General features: G+C 43.2%; 1 protein-coding gene across 1 annotated transcript in view; it reads left to right on the forward strand.

Moving 5' to 3' along the window:
* Nucleotides 1-27,319, forward strand: part of LOC120034741 (lipopolysaccharide-responsive and beige-like anchor protein) — a 244,439-nt gene that overhangs the window by 115,327 nt on the left and 101,793 nt on the right. Inside the window, exon 36 of the mRNA XM_038981345.1 lies at nt 20,209-20,333. Within this exon, the coding sequence (XP_038837273.1) occupies nt 20,209-20,333 (125 nt within the window). The remainder of the gene's footprint in view (nt 1-20,208; nt 20,334-27,319) is intronic.

Genomic DNA, 27,319 nt, shown 5'->3' on the forward strand with positions numbered 1-27,319 from the left:
AGTGTGGGAGGGGGAGAGTGTGGGGGAGGGAGAGTGTGGGAGGGAAAGTAGAGCGTGGGAGGGAAAGTAGAGCGTTGGAGGGAAAGTAGAGCGTTGGAGGGGGAGAGTGTGTGGGAGGGGGAGAGTGTGTGGGAGGGAAAGTAGAGTGTGGGGGAGGGAGAGTGTGGGAGGGAAAGTAGAGTGTGGGAGGGAAAGTAGAGCGTGGGAGGGAAAGTAGAGCGTTGGAGGGAAAGTAGAGCGTTGGAGGGGGAGAGTGTGTGGGAGGGGGAGAGTGTGTGGGAGGGAAAGTAGAGTGTGGGAGGGAAAGTAGAGTGTGGGAGGGAAAGTAGAGTGTGGGAGGGAAAGTAGAGTGTGGGAGGGAAAGTAGAGTGTGGGAGGGAAAGTAGAGTGTGGGAGGGAAAGTAGAGTGTGGGAGGGGGAGAGTGTGTGGGAGGGAAAGTAGAGTGTGTGGGAGGGAAAGTAGAGTGTGTGGGAGGGAAATAGTGTGCGGGAGGGGGAGAGTGTGCAGGAGGGAAAGTAGAGTGCGGGAGGGAAATAGTGTGTGGGAGGGGGAGAGTGTGTAGGAGGGAAAGTAGAGTGCGGGAGGGAAATAGTGTGCGGGAGGGGGAGAGTGTGCGGGAGGGGGAGAGTGTGCGGGAGGGAAAGTAGAGTGCGGGAGGGAAATAGTGTGCGGGAGGGGGAGAGTGTGCGGGAGGGAAATAGTGTGCGGGAGGGGGAGAGTGTGCGGGAGGGGGAGAGTGTGCGGGAGGGAAAGTAGAGTGCGGGAGGGGGAGAGTGTGCGGGAGGGGGAGAGTGTGTGGGAGGGAAAGCACAGTGTTTGAGGGGAGAGAGAGTACAAGTTCAGATTTAGAGTAGTAGTTAGTGTTGTGTTTTCTGCCAAATGTGTAACATGGTGATGATTGGACATTAGGTCACGTATTTGGGGATGTTTGAAGGTGCACCACCTCTGTTTCTCCTCCACTTAATCACTCTCCTCCTGCTCTCCCTTTCCCCTCTGTCTCCCTCTAACTCTCTCTCTTCCTTTCTCTCTCTCCCCCTTTCTCTTTTAATTTGTTCTCCCTCCCTTTAAGCAGCTCATCCTTCTCCTCCGCCACTCCACCGTGTTGTAATGGAACAGCCGTGGGCTAGAGCCTTCCCAGCCGTAGGGACATCCATCTTTGTTGTGTGTCACGCTCTCTCGCCGCCCTGCAAAAAAAATCTTTGTGATGCACACTCCAATTTTTCTTCAGTAAATCAAATCTTCCCTTCCTTCAGAAAGATGAATGCTCCGGGGTTGGGGTGTTACAGAGAAAATCAATTCTGGCAAAATTGAAACAGTATGCCTCTGCATCGATCCGGCCTTGTGAGATGGAAACTAACAGCTTTGTAACTGTTCCCAGGACAGTTAGCTGACCTGTAATGGACAAACTATCAATATTAGCGTTACTGTTTTATCTTGTAGTATGTCATTGCTCCAGCAGAACCATCACGGTGAAATAGAAGAATTCTGGGCTTTACTCGTACAGGGAGATGGGGTTGATGCTGTTCTCTCATCTACTAATTCTATATGGGGACAATTGACCAGTTTCCTTTGTGTACAACACACAATAGCCATTGTGCTACTGTTGAACCTGAGAAGGGGATTTGTTACCCATCTAAGAAAGATTGATCCAGTTTTATTATTTTGTGTAATTTAGTAAATGGTGTTTTTACAATTTATTTTATTTTATTATAGAGCACTGGCCGATAGTGTATTATTAGGGAAAAGAGTGAAATTTAGTGTGCAATTTGGAATGCACCCTGAGTCTCAGTGTTCGTAGCATACAACATAACACACTGCTCCAGAGTGAGTCTGTAGCACGCATCCTGCAGAAACAAAGGACCTGTATTCACTCCACTAACCCCTGCTCTTCTCCAGCCCAGCACACACACACACACACACACACATACTTACCTCTGTCTTGCGTTGTCTACCAGTCATAAAATGAATAAATAATAACCTTGGCATTTGCCACAGACTAATTTCAGCCAATCATTAGTCCTTGATTACACGCACACGCACACGCACGCACGCACACACGGAGAGAGAGACACACACACTCAAACACAAGACACAGTGAGCCTCCTTCATTGACAGGAAAAATAGGTCACAATTCCCATGGAAACATATACTACCTATAGCTGATTGACTTGCTCTACACACACTATGATACATTTACCAGGTCTGTCCAGCTGCATCGTTGCTTCATGTTGAATGTTAATGGGACGCACTGTGCAGCTGGGCTGAGATTGTTTAAGGGATAACTGAATGAGGAAGTTGGGACACTTGCCTGTCAATGAGGATTGTTACAATCAGGACCTAGAGCATCAATGTTTATCCCAGGATGTCTGGGAAGACGCACACACACACACACACACACACACACACACACACACACACACACACACACACACACACACACACACACACACACACACACACACACACACACACACACACACATCTGTAATGTTTGCCTGGAGAAGGTTCAGAGCATGTTCTCAAGTGCTTGTTTGTGTTCTGTAAAACTCTGAGGCCCTCGGTCCTATCTGCTGATCAGTTTCCCATAGCAGAGTTCAGGGACTAGAATAAACACCAGACCAGGATTTGAAATGTACCCTAATCCTGATACCTATCTGTTGTATATGTTTCATAATCCATAGCAGTACATCATTGTTGTCAAGGCTGGCAAAAAGCTGGATGTTCTATTGAATTAGTTTGAATAAAATATCACGGTAGGATTATAATCTGTGTGGAAAAGTTGATGTAGGAAATGTTATGGTGACTGTATCAGGGCGGTAGGCCAATAAGACAATGACCTTTTTAGCACTTAAGTGCTTTTGTAATGGCTTACAGTTTAGTTACGCAGTCACAATGAAACAACATGCTCTGAGACCTACCACTGCATTTCCAGCGTTTGTTAGCATCTTTAGCTGCGGTGACTTCAATGGTGTTAATGTTTTTTGCTTTGCTTATAAACACTGGAGGGCCCGTGATACAAACATGCGTGCTGACCCAGACCCAGCATGCCGTGCAGAGCTAGCACAGCTGTCGGACAAGAGCTACTCTACAACATCCGCCTTCCGTTCTCTCTCCTAGATGAATTGATCGTTGTTTTCTTTAGGCTTAGCTCTGTCCGAGGCCTACTCCAAAATCAATTAGCCCAACGAGAAAGTTAGAGTTGAGCTGGTGAAGGTACTGCCCCGGACATCCATCTGCAGTCGGTTTTAAGCCGTAAACAGTTTTTACTGTAAACAACGAGGGTTTAGAAGAAAGCCGAGACGTCAATGATGCTCATCTTTAATAAATGAGACGGTCGCTATCGGGAGGAGAAATCTGGAGCGTCGAGCCTTAAACGGATTTAAAGTGAAACCCTCGACCTCGTTCATCATCATTTTTTTATTTTTTGAATGTGGTGACATGTAGGAGGAGGGATGTTCTCCCGTTCTCCAAATCTCCAGAGAGGAGCATGTTAAAGTTTGACAGGCCAACATTCCATACGTTATATAAAATGATGCGTATCTGTTCTGCACGGCCCTACCGTGCAGGCGTGATGTCAAGGGTTATGGATAGGAATTAGAATATGCCCTAATGATAACATTTGCTTCTAACTGTGTTTACAGTACAGTGGCTGGGCTTGTAAGAAGTAGTAACAATGTGTCATGGTGGAACGTATTAACGGTTGATGCTGTCCATATGTTACTTACCATGGACGGCTAACGGTTAAACAAGCCTCATCGCAGGATCGAGGAATGAAACTAATGCTCTCACTCTTTAGGGAGCAAAGGTTTAAGGGATTTAGTACAGGATAATGTGGCTATTAGTTCTGTTCTGAGACAGGTATTTAGGAGTGATTTGGGTGAATTCAATCTTCAGTGTTTAGTGTAGAAAACAGTTTATTTTGCAGGTGTGTCTCCTGAAGCACACTGATCTTACCTCCTCTCCCTCTCCACCCCCCTCTCCCTCTCCATCCCACTCTCCCTCTCCATCCCACTCTCCCTCTCCCTCTCCATCCCACTCTCCCTCTCATCCCCCTCTCCCTCTCCATCCCCCTCTCCCTCTCCATCCCCCTCTCCCTCTCCACCCCCCTCTCCCTCTCCACCCCCCTCTCCCTCTCCACCCTCCTCACCCTCTCCACCCTCCTCTCCCTCTCCACCCTCCTGTCCATCCTCCTCTCTCTCTCATCCTCCTCTCTATCCTCCTCACCCTGTCCATCCTCCTCACCCTGTCCATCCTCCTCACCCTGTCCATCTTCCTCACCCTGCCCATATTACTCTCCCTCTCCACCCTCCTCTCCCTCCCCATCCTCCTGTCCATCCTCCTCTCCCTCTCATCCTCCTCTCTATCCTCCTCACCCTGTCCATCCTCCTCACCCTGTCCATCTTCCTCACCCTGCCCATATTACTCTCCCTCTTCATCCTCCTCTCCCTGTTCCTCGTCTCCCTGTTCCTCCTCTCCCTGTTCTTCCTCTCCCTGTTCCTCCTCTCCCTGTTCCTCCTCTCCCTGTTCCTCCTCTCCCAGTTCCTCCTCTCCCTCATCCTCCTCATCCTCCTCTCCCTCTCCATCCTCCTCCTTCTCCCTCCTCCTCTTATTACCCCTCCTCTTACCCCTCCTCTTCTCCCTCCTTATTCCTCCTCCTCTCCCTCCTCATCTCCCTCCTCTTACTCCTCCTCATCTCCCTCTTACTCCTCCTCATCTCCCTCCTCTTACTCCTCCTCATCTCCCTCCTCTTACTCCTCCTCATCTCCCTACTCTTACTCCTCCTCATCTCCCTGCTCCTCATTTCCCTCTTATTCCTCCTCCTCTTACTCCTCCTCCTCTCCCTCTTATTCCTCATCCTCTTCCTCTTCCTCCTCAGCTCTGTAATGAATCCCTGTTATACAGTGAACCACCTCTCTTCCTTCCTCTCCAGAAAGACCTATTACATCCCACCTTCTACCGCCTCAGAGCTCAGCCTCCTCTATGTAGTGTGGCAACTCTCCAGATTTATCCGTTCCATATACCCTTAAGAAAGTATATGGCCTTGGCCCAGCAAGGTCCTGATTAGAGGGCCCTGATCAATATCTCAATAAAAAGCCATTGGGGAAGTTTTTACGTTCTTTTTCCCCTCTCCCTTCTCCCAGGATGCAATATCTGGGGAGTATCGATTGTTCAGGGTCCAGTAGTTAGTTAGTTATCTCCTTTGACTAACCCCATGGCGCTGTGTGTGTCACCCCCTCTCCTGGGTCTCGTGATAGATCGCTGCTCTCCCAGCCACTGTAATTACACTCAGGCCACAGCTGGTCATTTATTTCGACACTTTCACCATTTACCAAAAAATCCGCTTTTTATCTTTGGGATCCAGCGGCTTTGTTCTGCAGCGAAAGCAGAAAAGGGCACGTGAAATACTGGCGTGATGTTACAGAGAATGGAGGGAGAATGGAGGGAGGGAGATGGAGGAGGGGGATCCATCCTTTACTCAGGGACCTTCAGCTTTTATTCTTTCTCTGGATTTACTTGATCTTTGTCTTTCTCTCCTTCTCTCGCTCCAGACCAGCGCCACCTATAGGAGAGCTGGTTATGGCGAGGGAGTCTAAAATGTTTGAAATAACTATTACATCATTTTTCTCCTACTTTTATTATTATTATTTGTTTAACCTTTATTTTTGATCAGGGAGTCATTAAGGCCAGCAGTGGTACTCTTTAAAAATGTGTGAGTAGCAGCAGTATTCATGTGGTTGTTTTCCACCATATCAACCCAGTCCACTGACAAAGTATCTGTCCACTACCTTGGCAAGCACAGGGTGATCACCCAGCACCATTAAGCCTCAACCCCCACCCCCCCCCCCCCCCCCCCACCACCACCATCCTTCCCTCTGGTTCTCTCTCGCACTCGCGCACTCTCTCGTCTCACGCTCTCCTCTCTCTCTCTCTCTCTCTCTCTCTCTCTCTCTCTCTCTCTCTCTCTGTCCCTCTCTCTCTCTATCTCTCTCTGTCCCTCTCTCTCTCTCTCTCTCTCTCTCTCTCTCTCTCTCTCTCTCTCTCTCTCTCTCTCTCTCTCTCTCTCTCTCCCCCCCCCCCTCCAAGCCCATGAAGTGCAGCACTTGACATGATTAGGCGGCATGCACGCAGCCATTGTACCATAAGTGCTGTATAATGGGCATTGCTGTGTGATGGAGAGAGAGAAGGAGGGCCTCATGAATACACCAGACAGCCGTGCTAGATGAGCCTGTCACGGCCCAGCATCACACTAACGCATTGAGAGGAGGGCACGATGCACAGCCCAGCATCACACTAACGCATTGAGAGGAGGGGACGACGCTAGATTAGAATACAGAGAGGGTAGGGGACATCACTGTGTCTTGTGTCTGTCACCCAGCCATGTCCGCCTCAAAACCCTGGGAAATGGATTAACTGGGAAATTATAATAATCAGTGGCGACCCAAGTTTAAATCTAAGGGTAGAGCTCGAAAATTCAAGCTTATTGGGTGCTGCCATAGTTACATTGAAGGGCCCATCCAAGAAGGCTCAAGGTCATTGGCCACAGATAAAATTACGTCAAATCACATATCTACAGTAGCTTTGATTTGACTGATCATGTCAACATCATACTTTCAAAATCTTAGCTAGCAGTCATCATCATGAATCAAGTCGACAATCTAATGGCAAATCCTATTTAATCCTTGTCATATGAAGATAAATTATAGATGAAACGTATCGGTGCTCATCGGCCATTGGGCATTAACATTACACAACAAGTTGGAAATCGCAAATTCAACAATGAGTGGTTTGGAAGGAATCGGTGGCTAACTGCAAGCATTGCAAAGCAAACATTAGCCTGCTATTCAGTGGAGTGGCTGTGAGGTCCCAAGTCTACGATTAAGGGTCTATTTTCCTAGTTTAAAATGATAAACATTCAACATTGGCCATGCTGTCAATGAAGCATGATTTGTGCCGCACTTAAAACAACTGTTAACTCTGAATATTTTCAAGACAACTGGGAACTCTGGAAAAACTCTGAATTGTAATTCGGGAACTCGGGCCTCTTTCTAGAGCTACGACCTGAAGATCACTGACGTCATCATGATTCAACCTTTTTTCTTCTTCTCCGAGTCCCCAGTTGTCTTGAAAGCACCATAAATCCAGAGACTTTGACAAAGTTTGATGACAAAATTTTCCCACAAAGGACCGCCACCTTCCTGTTCAAGTGAGCACAGCAAGGGCCTCCCGGGTGGCGCAGTGGTCTAGGGCACTGCATCGCAGTGCTAGCTGCGCCACCAGAGTCTCTGGGTTCGCGCACAGGCTCTGTAGCAGCCGGCCGCGACCGGGAGGTCCGTGGGGCGACGCACAATTGGCATAGCGTCGTCCGGGTTAGGGAGGGTTTGGCCGGTAGGGATATCCTTGTCTCATCGCGCTCCAGCGACTCCTGTGGCGGGCCGGGCGCAGTGCGCGCTAACCAAGGGGGCCAGGTACACAGTGTTTCCTCCGACACATTGGTGCGGCTGGCTTCCGGGTTGGAGGCGCGCTGTGTTAAGAAGCAGTGCGGCTTGGTTGGGTTGTGCTTCGGAGGACGCATGGCTTTCGACCTTCGTCTCTCCCGAGCCCGTACGGGAGTTGTAGCGATGAGACAAGATAGTAATTACTAGCGATTGGATACCACGAAAATTGGGGAGAAAATGGGATAAAATAAATAAATTTAAAAAAAAGTGAGCACAGCACAACAAGGTGAGTCCAAAAATGTATTGTATGCTGCTGCATACATTATGTAATACGCCAGGGAGATATGTATACTGTAGTTAAGAAATTAATACTAAGTGCATGTTGTGTAGTAAGCTGTTAGTAGCCCATGTGCCTCACCCTAATAATTTGGTCTATTTTCACCTCTTAATTTCACCTACTGTTCTAACTTGGTGGAGCACATGTAGCCTATAGCCTGTTTTAGAGAAATCATAATCATTGAATATTGTAAGAGCTTTCATTGTCTGCTTATATGCCCCCTTTATTTATCCTACGGTTCTGACTTGGTGTACAGGGAGAACACTATAAGAACGGCCCATGTTCTGAATTCTGTCGCTGAACAAATAGTTATATTGACTATGTCCGTCCTAGCTTGCTCATTAATGTGCATTTAATGTATTGTTTAGTGCTGTCATGCATCCCACTTTTTTTTGTTGGCAAGATTTGCATGCTAAAATCACCACTGATCAGAAGAAGAAGAAGAATTTTATGAAATGTTCATTTTTTTGTTAGAAAATGTGCTTTTACTCCAGCAGTCCTTTCCGATAAATTTGTGTCGAGCTATAAATGATCCTGTCTTGACTTGATGTTGTAAATGGGAACTTTAAGATTGACAGACCCCGAGGACCCCGAACTCCCCCCAAGCATTTCCCAATCCCAGACGACCTTGGGCCTTTGCTCAGTCTTCTATGTGGTCGTAGTTGTGTTCAGAGCCATTCTGTGCCAGTTTAGATTTGTCAGGACGTTCAAGTTCAGCCCTGAAGGGTAGAGGTCATCTGATTATGAGGATACCTCCGGTAATGGCTGAATTATGCAATTCTGCTCCAGTGGATATGGATGTCTTCATTACCTACCAGCAGTGACAGATGTGTGCATGTTGTCAAAACTAAAAAATATGATGCTTTATCGAAAAACACAGACTATACCAGTGTGGTGACCGCATATATCATTTGTGTTGTGTTTTTGAAGATAACATTGGTGTTTTAATATGGTTTGTTTGACTTTGGTAATGAAGATTTATTGTGAATCCTAGATAGATTTGTACATATTATAGTCTGTGGCATAAGAATATGTTCTCTCTGTAAAATAGCACAATACACTTATTTTGAAACATATTTCAACAGGTAAAAAAACACAGGGTGGTTTCCTAACAAACAAACAATCATTTTGGTTAATATTTCCCCCCTCTCTTTACACCCAGCCCTCTCCTCTAAATCTCCACACCTCCCCCGGAGGAAGAATATAATTAGGGTGTAATTTCCAGACCCTTTGTCGCAGAATTTACACTGAGCTTAATTGCTGCTAATTGGGGAGTGCGCGATACTGAGCCCATCGGTAATTAGGACCGTATTTCCATTTTTCATTTTGAGCATTTGTGTGTTTGTGTGTGTGTGTGTGTGTGTGTGTGTGTGTGTGTGTGTGTGTGTGTGTGTGTGTGTGTGTGTGTGTGTGTGTGTGTGTGTGTGTGTGTGTGTGTGTGTGTGTGTGTTGTTGCGCTGTGTCTGCAGCCTCATGCATGGCCACCCCATGGGAGTGCTTTGATCTTAGCGAGCCCAGTGATGTTATGGAGAGGCAATATTATATTATATTACGCTCTCTCTCTCTCTCTCTCTTCTCTTGTTTAGTTTTTGTTCTGTGCTCATAAGGAATTAGAGTAGTAATAACATGGAGGAGTGGTAGATGTGTGAAGGATATCAACATGCTTATTGTTGTCAGGTGCCGTGAACTTAATCATGTGATCTGAAAGACCTGCAGCTTGAAGGTCCTCGCTGTTAATTACTCAGGTGTGTTAATGTGGTCAAATGGCTTAGTACTTATATGTAGCGTTTGTAAAAACACTTATCCTTATGTTTTGGCGTAACATTTTTGTTTTGATATAGATTCTAGTTTTTGATTAAAACTGTTGGGCATATTCATCACTGTTTTTTTTTTTTTTTAAATCCATTCCCGTATCCAATCAGGGATTGATCAACTGTAGCAGGAAATTCAAATTAAGATTCAAAATAAGCAAATGAAATGGTCTGATCCTGTCATAAACAAAAAAGAACGAGTGAAATCCCATCATGATGAAAGTCATTTAGGAGTATAGATGGATGCGATAGCCTCCTCTGTGACCCTGAAGCTACCTTTTGTCAAACACATAAACAACATTACAGCAACATTAGGAAGGCTGAATTAACATACACTGCTATTGAAATGGTCTGTGTAGTACACCTCATTTGAGTAGGAAGGACATGCATTAATGCACGGGTACTGTAGAACCTCACTTACGGCTTAAGGCGAGCTTTAATCATGGCCATTTCCATAGCAAGCCGTTTGACCCCACTCGTTTTAATTTGGAGCTGGCGCTGTGACTAGCTCCCACCGCTGACACCATTTGACAAAGAGGAAGGGGTTCTCTGGCGCCACAGTCATATGTATGACAAATCCTCAACCTATCCCCTCTCAGATTCGTATCAACTCATGGTTTATGCAAATCAAAAGAAATGATCTCGTCGATAGAGGCAACGTTTGAGCAATTTGAGGGGCTGCCAATGGGGCCCCTTTGCATTAATGAGGAAAAAAAGCAAAGGGAGAAATCACACCTCCTCCTGTACCCGAATGAGTCCCGTCTGAAGTTATAAATGACTGTTTGTCCTTCAGCAAAGTGCTCTGTGTGTGATGTATGAAATACATGTTGCTGCTCTACGTCCTGTTTCTAATGATAAAGGTCATATAGGATCATTTGCATAATCTCTAGCCAAAAGGGACCCCCCCTTCCCACACAGTAATATTAATACACACTCAGTCACTCACTCAGTCACTCACACACATTATTCACCAGAGTTCATTTCAGATGGTGCAAATGATCTAGCCTGGAAATCCTTGATGTTTCACTGTTTTTAATATCGTCCCCCCAAAATAAAGAAATTGCAAAGGCAACACAAATAGCATTTAAGAGCTTGGGCGAAGCATCCTGCTCCTGTTTGGCGGGGTCTGATTGGATCTTGATGGATGACTATCGTTTGTCCTTGTCAGAAAAAGAACAATTTGGGCATTGAAATAAGAGTGCTATCAAAGTTTCAGTGGCTTCCAGAGAGAATCTATTACCATGTTTTAACTGCCCGTGTTTGAGGTTTGAGAGGGGGAGATAAGCGATATTGGCTCTCATACACAACGCCTTAAATTCCCATTTATTTATTTGTCATAAATTAATTAATTGAGGTTAATGTCTTTGTCCTCTGTACTTCCATAGATAGCGTTTCAAAGTCGATGTATTTTCTCTGTTTTTGAGTGTACATTATTTGATCAAATAAGAATAAATCAACTAATCACAAACTGTTAGTGCACATGAATGTCAAACTTAAATCAATGTAATTGCATGCCATGGTGTATTGATTGATTTAAGTGCTTAAATAGTATTCATTATATGTGAGTAGTGGCATTTTAGTCATTAACTGTCATTTCTTTGTCTCATTTATAAACATAAGTCAATAACTGCATGCTTATTCAGTATAATACAAGTTCATGAATGTATCATTTATTAAAGGCCCATTGTAGTCAAAAACGTGATTTTCCTGTGCCAATAACAGGAAAATCTGCCAATAACAGCGGGTTTTCAGTTTCCCACTCAGACCACTCCCAGAGAGTCCTAGCAAACTTCTTGATAAATTACTCTTTGCTAAGCTATTTATTTTTTACCATTTTAATGTAAAACAATCACAGCAAGGTACTTATTGTTACCCAGAAATGATTTGGTATTGAGATGAAAACGGCTGCACTGAACCTTGGGTTTCTATGGTAACAAACATTTAAAACCATAAGTGGATATTATAAACGATTGTATTTCTTCTATGGTGGGCCTCCATAAAATACATATTTGAAGGACTAATGTTATTTGATGTTTTTTTAAATAAGACACAGGCCTACAGTAAATGCATGTAGAAACAGTCCAAGGGTAGTGCATACTGAATAAGAAATTGGACATCAGGAACGGCATATTTCCCATGGTTCCAGGCCTCTTTTCTTCGGCCTACCCGGCACACATAGCAATGCACTTGTGTTCAGTACTAGGCCATACTTAGATACCCAGTCTCTTAGCTAGATGTCTCTGTGTGTAGTTTACTCCCTGTTTACCCTGTGTTGTCCTCTGTGGCGATACACAGGAAGTCCTGGCTAGTGGACAGACTACTGTTAGAGAACATAGTCGTCTGTCCGTCTTCCACTCCTTCCAAAGCTCCAGTCCGTCTGTCTGTCCAACTAAGCGATTCATTAATCCTGGACTTCAAGCCAGCCCTCACTGAGCTGCCGATCACTGAACACTTGGCTACAATTAAACTATTTGTTTATTATGTCACCCTCCCCATGCCAAGTCCAATTGGACCGTGTTCTGTTTTGATGCAAACAGACAATTTAGTTGGCTTTAAAGTTTTAAAGGTTGTGTAAAACCTCTTTCCACAGTCTGTTAATGCTATGGTGTTTTGATTTATTGCACATAGTGATGTTTTTTTTGCTTGCACCCATTTATTCATTAGTGAAAGCAACACAGACACACACACACAAAAGGAGAGAGGCTGAGATCGTCTTCTAATGTTGGTAAACTTACATTTACTGCCACACAGAAAAAAACTATTATATTTTATTACCTCACATAAATGTCTTATTGGCCCGCTTTCTCATCGGTCGTCAATGTGGTCTACATTAAACAGCATTTAGAGGGATCCAGCACTCTGCTAAGGGCTCCTTAACACACACAAACATAGTTACACACGTAAATACGTGTACACACATACACATGTACATATATATATATATTTATACACATACACACACATACATACATACACACATACATGCATACATACATACATACATACATACATACATACATACATACATACATACATACATACATACATACATACATACATACATACATACATACATACATACATACATACATACATACATACATACATACATACATACATACATACATACATACATACATACATATACAGAGCCTTCAGAAAGCATTCACACCCCTTTTTCCACATTTTGTTGTGTTACAGCCTGAAAATATATATATATTTGACAAATTTTCCTCTTATTTTTTGTTAGTAAAAAAATAAATAAAAAATAAATAAATAAAGTTGAAATGTCTCGACTCAATAATTATTCAACCCCATTGTTATGGCAAGCCTAAATAAGTTCAGGAGTAAAAATGTGTTTAACATGTCACATGGACTGTTAAACACTATTTAACATAATTTTAAAATTACTACATTATCTCTGTACGCCACCCATACAATATCTGTAAGGTCCCTCAGTCGAGCAGTGAATTTCAAACACAGATTCAACCACAAAGACCAGGGAGGTTTTCCAATGCCTCGCAAAGAAGGACACCTATTGGTAGATGGGTAGAAATAAAAATAACAAAGCAGACATTGAATATCCCCCTGTAGCATGGTGAAGTTATTAATGACCCTTTGGATGGTGTATCAATACACCCAGTCACTACACAGATACAGGTGTCCTTCCTAACTCAGTTGCAGGAGAGGAAAGAAAACACTTCGAGTTTTCACCGTGAGGCCAAAATGTGACTTTAAAACAGTTACCAAGTTGGCTGTGATAGGATAAAACATTGTAGTTACTCCACAATACTAAGCTAAATGACATAGTGAAAAGGAAGCCTGTACAGAATACAAATATTCCAAAACATGCATCCTGTTTGCAACAAGGCACTAAAGTAATACTGCAAAAAATGTGGCAAAGAAATGTACTTTATGTCCTGAATACAAAGCCTTATGTTTGGGGCAAATCCAACACATCACTGAGTACCACTCCTCATATTTTCAAGCATGGGGGTGGTTGCATCATGTTATGGGTATGCTTGTCATCGACAAGGACGAAGGAGTTTTTCAGGATAAAAAGAAACAAAATAGAGCTAAGCACAGGCAACTCCTAGAAGAAAACCTGGTTCAGTCTGCTTTCCGACACACACTGGGAGACAATTCACCTTTCAGCAGGACAATAACCTAAAACACAAGGCCAAATATACACTGGAGTTGCTTACCAAGACGACATGGAATGTTCCGGAGTGCCCTAGTTACAGTTTTTACTTAAATCGGCTTGAAAATCTATGGAAAGATTTGAAAATGGTTGTCTAGCAATGATCAACTACAAACTTGACAGAGCTTGAAGAGTTTTCAAAATAATAACGAGCAAATATTGCACAGGCCAGGGGTGCAAAGCTCTTAGAGACTTACCCAAAAAGACTCACGACTGTAATCACTGCCAAAGGTTATTCTAACATGCAATGACTGAGGTGTGAATACTTATTTAAATGAGATATTTCTGTATTTCAATGTCAAAAATAATGTTTTCATTTAGTCAGTATGGGGTATTCTGTGTAGACGGGTTAAAATAAGAATTTTTTCATCCATTTTGAATTCAGGATGTAACGCAACAAAATGTGAAATTTCAGGAGAGTATTAATACTGAAGGCACTGTACACACACACACTTGCATGTGCACACACACTTGCGTAGGCACACACACACACACACTCCGTCTAAGACAACAGACGCTCCCCAGTAGGCTCTAATGAGCGAGGCCTTTATGAGTAAAGTAATTACTAATTACACAAGTGGTTTGTGTAAAAGGCCGCGGCGCTGGCCTTTTGTCATTTTAATTGTTGTCATCTTGAAGAATGGGTGCTGCCGTTATTCTGCCAGCGCAGCCCGTCACACGATGGACGAGCCCTGAATTATTTATCATCTTTGTAGAAACTCTCTCAGCGTACACATGCACGGCGCGTGTCACATCGTTTTTCCCGACGTGATACAGTGGCGTTCTCCGTGGGGGATTGATTGGCGACGGAGATGGCAAGGTACTGGGGTGGACGGCGGGCGGAAGCCCATCCAAGACCCTTCATTAGGAACCTGGTTGTGGTGCCGCTCACGACACGGCAAGCGGTGGAGATCGTTCCATAACACTGCGACTAATTACTCCCCACTACCGAATACGTCCTCCCACTGATGGATGTGGAGGAAACCTCCTTGTAAGAGGATGAAGTGTGTGTGTGTGTGTGTGTGTGTGAGTGTGTGAGTGTGAGACTGGCTTGATAATCATTTTCCTAGATGAATGCTGTGTGAGGCAGGATGATGAAGTGGTAATTAGGGTAGGGAGACTATCACACAGCAACAAGGCCTGGGCCCTTTGTGACAGGAGGGAAATCAGGTCCTGCACATTCTGTCTGCTGGATGGAGACTCACACACTCCAATGTCTGCTAGCACACACAGATACACACACAGGCATAACACAAGCACACACACACAGGTATAACACACACACACACACACACATACACACACACACATACACACACACACACACAGACATAACACACACAGACATAACACACACACACACACACAGGTATAACACGCACACTTGTGGTCTCAAATGTATTCATGAAGTAAGTAGCCTAGCGGGTAAGAGCATTGGGCCTATAACCGAAAGGGGGCTGGTTCGAATCTCCGGGCCATCTCGGAGGAAAAATCTGTTGATGTGCCCTTGAGCAAGGCACTTAACCCTATTTGCTCCTGTAAGTCACTCTGGATAAGAGCATCTCCTAAATGACAAAAATGTAAATGCATTCCCTCTTTTCCGCTCTTGTGTATCCTCACACCCACGTTCACACTAAGCCCTCAACAAACAGGAGCGTTATTATAATGTGGGACCTTTTTAGTTTCTGCCCTGTGTTTCTGTTTCATTTCCTCTGAACACCAGAGAGACTCGTCCTCTCCACCTACTACTCCATCCCTCCTCCTTCCCTTCTTCTCTTCCACCGTTTCCTCATCACGTCTTCAAGCTCCTTAGTAGCGAAATACATTTTTAATGAGAGATCCTTGACATCTTCTCTTTGCTTATGTGCTTTAGAATGTTTGCCTGTAAAATATTTAATAGTTGTGCTGTCTGCTATTCCCCCATGCGTCTCTTATAAACTGCCTCGGCTTTACACAAACACGGGAGCTGAAGACAGTCTCTTTCTCTATTTCTCTCCAGAAAAGACCAGAGGCTGAGAGAGAGAGATATAAAAAGAGAGAGAGGGGGAAAGGGAACGACAGAGAGATATGAAGATACAGAGAGAGTGTGAGAGAGAAGGAAAGAAAGAGAAGGATTTCTTTTTCATTCATTCAGATACATCAAGTAATTAATGGCTTTCATAGAGCGTCTTAAAGCACCTGGCTCGAAATTGTATTTATTTTCTTGTGTAAAGCCCCTCCCCTTTTAGAGGCCCCGTGTAATCATTGGTGTTGGCCTGAAGCTTTGTGGGGAGCCCCGGGCTCCTGACTGGAGCAGCTACAGCAGCAGTCAAGACCAGATCAAACAAACTAGCTCCAATACACACACGCGTATACATGCATGCATGCAGACACACGCTCACACACACATGGACGTACAGACACACAAGTACATTCACATGCGTAATAGTGATGGGGGGAATCAATAGTTACATATCGGATATTATTTTTTGACGATGTATGGTATTGCTTTGACAATATTGCAATATTATTTGTGCGCTAGTTGGCTGTACCTGCTCCAAAACTCTGGGATTTTCCCTCATAGCTTGTTCTCCATCTTCTTTTTAAAATAGGGAGCCAATATGTTTTCAGCACATTTATTTTTCTGACTGATCAAGACTCGTGTTCTCATGGCTCTCTCTCTTGTCTCTCTGCAGCAGACATATGGTGAGCAATATGTTTGGAACATCAAATCGCAATAAAATTGCGATATAGAATTGTAATACATATCGGATTGGCACCTAAGTATCGTGATAATGTCGTATGGTGAGGTCCCTGGAAATTCACAGCCCTAATGCATAACCATGTGCACGCACACACACACACACACACACACACACACACACACACACACACACACACACACACACACACACACACACACACACACACACACACACACACACACACACACACACACACACACACAGAGGGTTCTGGTTCTCCCTCGTACCTCCGCTGACACTGACACACATCTCACTCCACCTCGCCAAGGTCTGATGTCAACACTCATTTGGTGTTCAAGCTATAAATGTGTTTGACTATATGTTCCAGTGTTGTGCTATTGTTTCCTCTTTTCCCTACAGCGTTGCCTCTTCGCCTCACCGTTCTCATGTGGATTACGTTCGCTTGCTATTTAGACTCTGCGACCCCCTTCATTTTGATATTGTACGTTGTTGGATTAACGTACTGTATATGCAGACAGCCAGTGAAATATCAGGACATAAAAGAGCTGTCTGTCTAGAGCAGGGGTGTCAAACTCATTTCGCATCGTGGGCCACATACGGCCTAGGGAGATGTCAAGTGGGCCGGACCATTAAAATTATACCATACTCTGCTATAAATAACCAAAATATCATGTCTTTCCTTTGTTTTGGTGTAAAGAAGCACAAGAACATTAGGAAAATATTGAAATTTAATGAACTATCCTTTTACAAAACATTTCATGAAACACCTCATATTTCCTTAGACAAATGTGCAATTTACTTTTATCATTCACAAATATGCATTGCAACTGATCCCACTGATTGTACAAAGGCACAAAACTTTAATTGGTACTGAAAAATATAGTAATGCACTTTAAGATTGAATGAGACTTTTAAAGAAAGGAATTTTTAAACCACTTACACATACGCATATAAAATCTAAATGTAATCCCTGCGTACACCTTACAAACTAAGGAGAGTGATTTTAAATGTGTAATGAAGAAAGTGTTCGCCTGTCCTGTAAATCTGTAAACTTCATACATGAAACATACATACACATACAATACATACTGAAAATTTATGGAGTTGTATGAACAGTAGAATTCCATCACACAACTTTTGTTTTGAAGCTGCTGACTAACATTAAAGTGCACATTTTTTAAATCACCACAGTAAGGATTCATCTTCACAGAGCTGTATTCTTTCAATGCAAACAGTATCTAAGGCAGCATTTTAAAGGTGTTAGTCTAGTCTGGACTTGTATTTGTTCCTGAAACTTGGCATCTTTTGGCCTGTACAAGTGCATCAACACCAGGTGTCATGTCCTGACTAGCTGTCACTTTCAGAATGTCATTTAAGTGCTTGTTTGTGAGCCTTGAACGCATTTTTGTTTCAGCCGCCTTCATCATGCATCGTTTAACAAAGTCACCGTCGGAATACGGCTTCGATGCTAATGCTATTTCGCTAGCAATTAGGTAGCTGGCTTTTACCGCTGCTTCACTGACTTCTCGGCTCTGGATGAAAGTTGACTGCTGTTTCCTCAGACCCGCCAGCAATTCGTTAATCTTATCTCTTCTCAGTTGTCCTTGCAAGCCGTCATATTTTTCGCTGTGATGAGTCTCGTAGTGGCGTCGAATATTATATTCCTTCAATACCGAAACTTGTTGCAAACACACCAAGCACGAAGGTTTTCCGTGCATCTCTGTAAATAAATAGGACGTGGTCCATTTTTCTTTGAAAATTCTACACTCCTTATCTACTTTTCTCCGTTTGGATAACGACATTTTGGCTAATGAGGGTGTAGCGGAGAGGTAGAGACCAAGGTATTAACAACGTCGTAACAAGCAGCAGATGGCGCATTGATACCGTCTGCTGTTTTCAGTCTGTCTCAGTGATGCGGCTTGTCTTCTACTCTGATGGAAAGAGTGCACCCCTTAGCGGATAATCCATGAATTGCAGCGAATTAAAAATATTAATTCCATGTCTTTTATGCATTTTTTCCACTTTCAAATTATCCTGCGGGCCTGATCGAACCTCCTTGGGGGCCGGTTCCGGCCCGCGGGCCGTATGTTTGACACCCCTGGTCTAGAGGCTGCTTCTGGTGCTATCGTCCTGATTGATATAGCCAGGTGGAATAGGCCCTGTTATACTAGAACACTTCTCCCGTAGCACCGTGGACGTACTGACTTACAGTGCATTCAGAAACTATTCAGACCCCTTGACTTTTTACACGCGTTACAGCCTTATTCTAAAGTTGATTTAATTGGTTTTTTCCCCTCGTCAATCTACACACAATACCTATAATGACAAAGCAAAAACAGGTTTTTAGACATTTTTGCAAATTTATTACTACAAAAAAACAGATACCTTATTTACATAAGTATTCAGACCCATGAGACTCAAAATTGTTGCGCACGAATACTTCTTCACCCTTCTGACGCAGCACCGTGTGTTTCCAGATTTCTATCTCACCATGCTTCTATAAATCAATACACTGAGAGCTGTTTAGAGGCTGAAGCCACACCAACCCTAATGCAACCTTAAGAATAACCCAAATACACGCATGCACATGTCTTAGACCACTTGTTTTTCTCAGTGCTTTAATAGTAAATGTAATATGTGAACCCAGCTCATAGGTGAGGAAGGGAAGTGTCTGGCCTCCGTTCCCCCCTACTGAGCTAGAGAGATTATGTTGTGTTCTTCCCTTGTGTTTTCATTTCTAAATGCCGAAAACATTCCCTCATAATACGCGCAATATGGAACACATTTGGCGTAATTTAGTTTGACAAATTACCAGCTATTTCTTCTCGAGCAGTAAATTAGTTATTTAGATTAGGCAAGCTTTTTTCAATAGGGGTGGGTGGGAAAAAAACACCTCACTAATGTTGGGAAGAAATGTATTTCCTCCTTATGCTGTGTGTGATGTGCCTAAAGAAAAGTAATTAATATTTTTTAAATATAATTTAAATTAAATCCCTTTTTGAGTTGTAATATTTTATTGCCTATATGTACACAACAACTGTGTGGTGGTTGTGACTCTTCATTAAAAGTTAACACTTTCCAAGTCCCTGAGATTGGGTATGTGTCCAAAATGGCTCCCTATTTAGTGCACTACTTTTGACCAGGGCCCATAGGGAATAGGGTGCTATTTGGGACAGAACTTTAGTCTGAATGATTTACTACTGACCAGACCTGGGTAAAGGAGGAGGTGCAAATTGGGAAGAAAGATGACAGAGGCCTGTGGACATTGATTAATATTGGTAATGCCATCCCCCTCTCCCGCTTCCCTGTTTTTGTAATGGTGTTTTGGGACCAGCCCGGGCACTCGCCTGCTACCCGGGTAGAGAGGCTAGAGCCGAGGTGCCCTGCTGGGTCCCAAATGAGCCTGGAATGGGAGCACATCGGAGTGTGGGGAAACTGATCACTCTGTCAGCTGCTCATTCCACCATAATGTATTTAGTGCTCATTTCACCAGAGAGAGAAAATATTGTTATTTTCAAGGTCAGGGTTTTAGGTAGTCTATCTACTGTGTTCTTTTTGTTGTGTGATGGGGGAAAAAAGAAGACACCCAGCATAGCAAAACAAGGCCGTCTTTATGCTGCTGCTGGCCTCGCTACTCTGCACTGTGACTGGGGCTATAGGCAACCACCACGCTGTTCTGTAATTGCTAACACATGTGCTACCTCTGTTCCCCTGCAGCCGTCCTCGGGAGTTCTGGCGCCTCGACTACTGGGAGGACGACTTGAGGCGGCGCCGGCGCTTCGTCAGGAACCCCTTCGGATCCACTCACTCAAAGGCCACGCTCAAAGCTGCAGCCGAACACGGTCAGTCAGCCCTCCTCGCTCAATACCCAGCGTCCTTTGCTCACACCCTCCGTGAGTGTCTGTGCCTGCCTGTGGCAGCAGGTCCACGGCAATAAAGATTAGCACTACAGTTGCCATAAGTGTTTTATTGTACCACAAGAAACAGTAAAAAAAAAATAAGAAAAACCACACCCTAATTTGAATTAAAGAGTTTACACAGTTAACTGTTTAACTTTCCTCCCCATTAGTGTTAGCTATGTTAGTACGCAGTGTTCCAATAGGCCCTCACACACTCACATCCTGTCCCTTCCTGGATCCTAAAACTTTTACTTAGAATTTCTCCCCTTTCAGTTATTTAATGTCTGAGTTGGCATGAACCTTCAGTGGTAGCAATGTGAAATGTGTTTGTTTCCTTTTCTTTGCTCTTGCATGACAGTGGTGCCTGGCATTAATGGTAAGTAATATGTCAAGCCTCCCTGACTCCTAAGCACCAAGCCCTTTGGTTGGTCTTCTCCCCATTTTCCCATGATGCATTATCATTTGACTTGTTGATAGAAAGCAGCAGTTGGGATCTTCCGTTCTTTCCATCTTCATTTTTCTCTTGAATATTTAATTTGACACCAAGTATAGCAGCAATTCAAATAATATGGGCTCACTAATTTAAAGAGGGAATGTTGATTTAGGCTAGGTAGGTAAGTATTGTAGCTGTACAATGATACAAATATAAATCACTTCAATCCCAGTCGTTATCCCACCTCAACTACCTTTGTTCCATGTTACTTTCCCTGCTTTAAATTCCCAGTCATGGCATCATGCACAACATTCCCACATTCTCAGGGGATGACTTGTACTTGATTTGATTAATAAAAGAACACTGAAGCTACAGTGCCAGAATCACATGCATTCAGTTTGATCAGCTCAGAGATGTCATTATGTTCATAAAGAGAGCCAGGTGAGGAGGACCAACGGTGTTGATGCCCATTAACAAACCTGCCTCTTTATGATGTCAAATCTTAATTGGCTAAAGGTCACCAAACACAGATACATTATCTTTCACGGGCATAATTAGGTATTTCTTTGAAGGTGAATATTATATGAGGGCTAATTAGTTTAGGTGTAATTAATCATTTTGGAAATATCAGGACTATTAAATACACAGTACGTCTTGTTTGTGTGTGTTGCAGAGAGAAACCAAAACTAGCTTGGTTGCTCTTGACCAATATCTCAACCGTACCATGTGGTAAAAGCAAGTCAAGGATCGTGTTCTGTTTAAAAGGAAACGGTGACATCAATACCATTGTATTACCTAGAAGACAGAGGTATCGATAAAACCAACAGTATTGATTTACCTTTTACCACCAGCACTGGAATTGGGTTTCAATTGATCCTTTCGTTTCCCTGTACTTGCTTTAAAAACAACAGGTGCAGATTCTGTTTTTAAGGCGTTTATGGAAAGTGTTGAACCCCGATTTCTGTTGAACTTCCAATGAGGACAACTAAACCATAGTGAACCAACAGTTCAATAGTCACCGTCTCATTCTTAGCGATAACTAGGTTGGAGGAAACGTAGAAGCCATTAACCACATTGGCCGTAGGACACATGTTCTCTAGCGTTAGAGTAGGAGTGACGTTTTCCCCGGAGTAGGCCCTAATCCCTAGTTTCTGCTAAAACGTTATCCTGCATATCTTGGATAATAACTAGGGAGCAACGTATACTACTATTTTCACACCACTAAGCCAAGCTGTGCTGGGCTGGCCTGGTTGCTGCAACCATGCTGGAATATACAACGTGAAAAGGAAATGTCCGAGCCAGCACAGTACGGTTCTGGTCGGCACAGTGTGAAGAAAGGTTTTAGTCATCTACCACATTCATTGGCCAAGTAGGAGCAGGAGTCCCCAGAGTAGAGCCTAATCCCTAGCTTCTGCTAAGACACTAAAGACCGTATTCCCAGTCACACCAGGGTTAGCGATCAGGGCCGTGCCTGTCTAGGCCTGTTGGTTTTTACCGGCTTAACCTATTGCACTCCACAATAACGGCCTGTTTCTGGCCCGAAAATGTCTCCAATATGTCACAGGGATGGAGGTAGTACCCCCCCCCCCCCCCCCCCCCCAAAAGGTGACATCAGTCCTCTTGACAAACGGCCGCCGTGACAGAAGTCAATAAGAATGTGATCTAAAAGCAATAAGCGTCTGGCAATCCCAGCATCCTCGTGGGCCCGGCTGGGACCAGGGACGGGTGTAATGTCTGTGGTGTGGAGATGAGGGTGGAGGGACCTGAGGACCAGTGGTCCTTCTCTCTGTTACTCTGATACTCTCTTTCTCTCTCTGTTACTTTCTCGCTCTTTCTCACTCTCGCTCTCTTTCTCTCGCTCGCTCTCTAGGTTTTTCTCTTCTCTATCTTTCTCTTTCTCTTTTTTCTCTTTGTGTGTCTCCCTAATTCTCTTTTTACTTTTCTCTCATTCTCTTTCCCTTCATCCCTTTATGTTAGATCGTTTCAAATCATCAGAGTTTTTATTTGGTCACGAACACAGGATACAGCAGGTGTAAACACTGATGCTTGCTGACATGCTCTCCCTCAACAATGAATGTTGAGTAGGGGCTAGACACAAGGCGACCGTCTGTTGGCGCCATCTTACAATTTTAGTACAATGAAGAACTGATTATGAAGGCATATGATCGTTGAAGCGTCAGTTGGTGACTTGTAATTGTTCTCCCCTCTCCATCACTCTGACTTACTGCTCTAGTAGGGGGCATCATCAATAAGTCAATATAAAACATGCTATGGATATATTCATCAACATATGGAGGACATATTCTGCCATATAGGGTGTGTTTTGTTTTAAAAGTCACTACTGTAGTGAAAATAGCCACCAGCCAGTCTTGGTAATAGCTCTACAGAGTATTGTCCTGTTAGTTGCGTATGCACACACACACACACACACGCTACCCTGCTGCATTTGGGGAAAGAACATATCATTCAAATATCTCTTTGACTTGAGGCCTGACTGCGGCGTCCATTTTCTGATGTAACCTTTCTTGTTGTTTTCATCGACCCGACATTTGTAACGGAAGTGGAGCGCAAGGCGAGAGTGCAGTCGTGAGTTTTCAAACAGGGAACAGAGGTCATATCTGGCTGTAATTATTCTGGTCCCATGAAACAGGGAAAATAGAGAGAGAACCCTCCTCTTTCCCCAATGAAAACATTTAGTGCATGAGCACATCTGCATTTAACATTTGTTTCCAGCTACTAGAGTGATGGCAACACTTTTCAAGTCATGAAAACACACTCAAGAATAGAAATTAGTCATATTTAACCGGTAAGAGAATAAAAAATAAAAATACAAAAATTGGGATTTTAAAAAGTATTGTATTCCTGTCAATTTATTTAGCAAAAAAAGTGCATTGTTTGTTACCGATACCTTACTCATCACAACTTCTGCATTTTACAAAGTATAAGTAAACCCTTTCCTAAATGGCATCTTTTTTTATGTAAGCTATGTAGGAGGAAAACATTCCTGTATTTAGGCCATGGACAATCCTTAGATTCTATACAACTGTGATCATTCATACTCAGCCAAGAACCTTGAGGACCATTTCCACTCTGAGAGCCCCAGCCGGCCTGCAGACGCGTGGCGGTCAGGCTGGTTGGGTCGGTGAGGGGGCTAGTTATGTATTTATGGCTGGAAAGATACATCCTTTCTGGGGATTGATTTGGTCCTGCCCTGGGTGAAGGGAGGGCTGTGGAGGGAGGCTGGAGGAGAGGTGGCTGGCAGAGTAAATACTTGAAGACTAATGTCTCTGTTCAGCAGATCAATACTCGCCTCATGACTCCAGCTCCTGACATGGTCTCGTTAAAAACACATTTGTTAATTCTGACAATTTAATTGCTCTTGACCAAGCATGCCTTGAGCTTCAGTAATGTAAGCATATGAATTAGCATTTTGAACCTCTGGCAATAGGGCCTCAACGTAGCATGTCTTTAGTATAGCGTGAACTTAGCATGTCTTTAATATAGCGTGAACGTAGCATGTCTTTAGTATAGCATGAACGTAGCATGTCTTTAGTATAGCGTGAACGTAGCATGTCTTTACTATAGTGTGAACATAGCATGTCTTTAATATAGCGTGAACGTAGCATGTCTTTACTATAGCGTGAACGTAGCATGTCTTTAATATAGCGTGAACGTAGCATGTCTTTAATATAGCGTGAACGTAGCATGTCTTTAATATAGCGTGAACGTAGCATTTGAATTTTGAACCTCTGGATAGAGAAACAATGGGGCCTGAAAGTGTAATGTAAACAGGTTTTATTCACGTTTGTGCCCCCTGTTCCATCTCAATGAATGGGTTAGGTGACATGACCTGATGGGTATTTTGTTTATGTGGCATACCGGCTTATTTCAGAAACGCTTGTGTTGTCACTTGTTATATGTTGTAAAATGTGTATGTGTTTTATTCAGAATTATTTGTCAAGGATTTATAATACATCCACAAAACGCCAGACATTCACACTCACTGAGACTTCATATTTAAGCATTAAGGCCTGAGGGGGTGTGGTATATGGCCAATATACCACGGCTAACAGCTGTTCTTAAGCACAACGCAACACGGACTGCCTGGATACAGCCCTTAGCCGTGGTATATTGGCCATATATCACAAACCCCTGAGGCGCCTTACTGCTATTATAAACTGGTTACCAACGTAATTAGAACAGTAAAAATAAATGTTTTGTCATACCTGTTGTATACGTTCTGATATACCACGGCTTTCAGCCAATCGGCATTCAGGGCTCGAACCACCCAGTTTATAATTCTAAGTAACATAGACAACAGTTGACAGAGACATTGCTTCAGCTGAAGGACATGTTAAATGTGTTTGTCTTTGAATATTTTGCTAAGACATAGCCTAATATCCATTGCGTTTTTTTAAATGAAATGTTTAGACTTTTCACTGCCGTTTAGTTTTGACTGTGCTTGGGTTGCTTCACTTTTACGTTGAAATGGCGTTAAATGGATTTTAATTGTTTGATACACACTCCCACATTTGATCATAAACACACACATGCATTCAGAACACTTCTCTGTACATATGTCATATATCAAAAATATACATCATATCAATTATGTTTTCAAGAATACTATATTTTATTTTATGTCATTATGTAATATTGGGATACATGTATCAGAAGTACAATCTAATAATTGAGTTTTTATTTTCTTAACTTCTCCTGGCTGTTTTATATTTATTTACAAAGTAGTTTCGAAAGCAGCACAATGTTTGTAGAATTTCATTTGCACACAATAGACAATCTAACATGACCAATTCTGATAATACTATTCACAACTAACAAGTAAATCATTCACATCCTATTAGTAACATTTATTGGCAAACTAGTAAGTTGATATAGTAGCAGTAGTAGTCACAGTAGTGTTTTCTTCTTAGTTGTAACACAACCCAAGACCCTTCCACATCCATATGCTAGTGTGTTGAGTATTGTGGTCTTCCCAGGGTGAGACTTAGTGAGCATGTTTATGGCGGAATGTACAGAAGTTCAAATACACATGTCTGCCTTTTTCATCTCACTCCTGTCAGTAAGAGAAAGTCGTCCCGGCCCATCGGTCTGTCCAGTCAGTTCACTTGGACGGTGTGAATATACTATACTATTGTAGCATGTGGTATGTATTAGAGAGCTGGTAGTAATTTCAGTGCCGCTAACTAAAGAATCCTCCGGGGAGACTTAATTACAGGAAGACCAGTCTAAATATCATTGAGCTGCATATTTTCCATGACATGAGATTTCTCAGCTCTCTTAGACTCGCTCTCTCTCAGCTCCCTGTCTCTCACTCTGCTCTCTCTCACTCTTTCTCTCTCAGCTCTATCTTTCTCTCTCTGCTCTCTCTTTCTCTCTCTGCTCTCTCTCTCTGCTCTCTCTCTCTGCTCTCTTTGCTCTCTCTCTCTCTCTCAGCTCTCTCTGCTCTCTCTCTCTCTCTCTCAGCCTCTCTCTGCTCTCTCTCTCTGCTCTCTCTCTGCTCTCTCTCTGCTCTCTCTCTGCTCTCTCTCTGCTCTCTCTCGGTCTCTCTCTGCTCTCTCTCTGCTCTCTCTCTGCTCTCTCTCTGGTCTCTCTCGGTCTCTCTCGGGTCTCTCTCTGCTCTCTCTCTGCTCTCTCTTGTCTCTCTCTTGTCTCTCTCTCTCTCTCTCTCTCTCTCTCTCTCTCTCTCTCTCTCTCTCTGCTCTCTCTCAGCAGTTTTGGAGTCCATATATTATAGTTTGTGATGTTGAGAAAATGCTAATTATCTTAGGGTCTAACCCCGTCAGGTGATGCTGCTCAGAGAGATTGGAGGGGCCACTGGGTCACTGTCCAGTGGTTTTGGAGTGGAGTGCAAAGAAACCATGTTGAGTGTAACACACACACACACTCTCTCTCTCTCTTTTTCTGTCATTCACACACACATTCTCTCTCACACACACACACACCAAGGGCCTGCATGATGAGGGTTCTGTAAATGTTTGCAGATTACTGTTTCTCTTAAATCCTTTTGGAACCTCAAGTCATGTTAAGTTTAAATAAAAAAGGAAAGGCAGTAAGCTTTGGAGGCTCTTTTGCTTTGTTGTAATATCTTTGGCTCATGTTTCTGGATATTGGGTTTGACCAGAATCATTTTTTGTTTTGATGACTTGTAAGGGCAAATTGGGTTTTTAACAGTGAATTGTATATTTTCTTATCAGTACATTTTATACTTTACATACAATGTTGTATATCTGCATTAGAAATACTGAAATACACGTTATTGCCTGGGTATCAATTAAATAAAAAAGTTGGATTTGGACTATTAGATTAGTGCCATTCAGGTAATACAGTAAAGACAAGTCGATACAATGTCGCGCTTTGACATTGTAACCTCACTCCCGCTGCCATGTGGGTATAGCTAGCCTGCGTTGGCACAACGCCATTGGAAAATAGCTTTATAAGATGAGAGTCCGATTTGTTAACGTAACCTTTCATGTTC

This window comes from Salvelinus namaycush, chromosome 42 (assembly GCF_016432855.1).
Source record: "Salvelinus namaycush isolate Seneca chromosome 42, SaNama_1.0, whole genome shotgun sequence".
NCBI classification, from domain to species: Eukaryota; Metazoa; Chordata; class Actinopteri; order Salmoniformes; family Salmonidae; genus Salvelinus; species Salvelinus namaycush.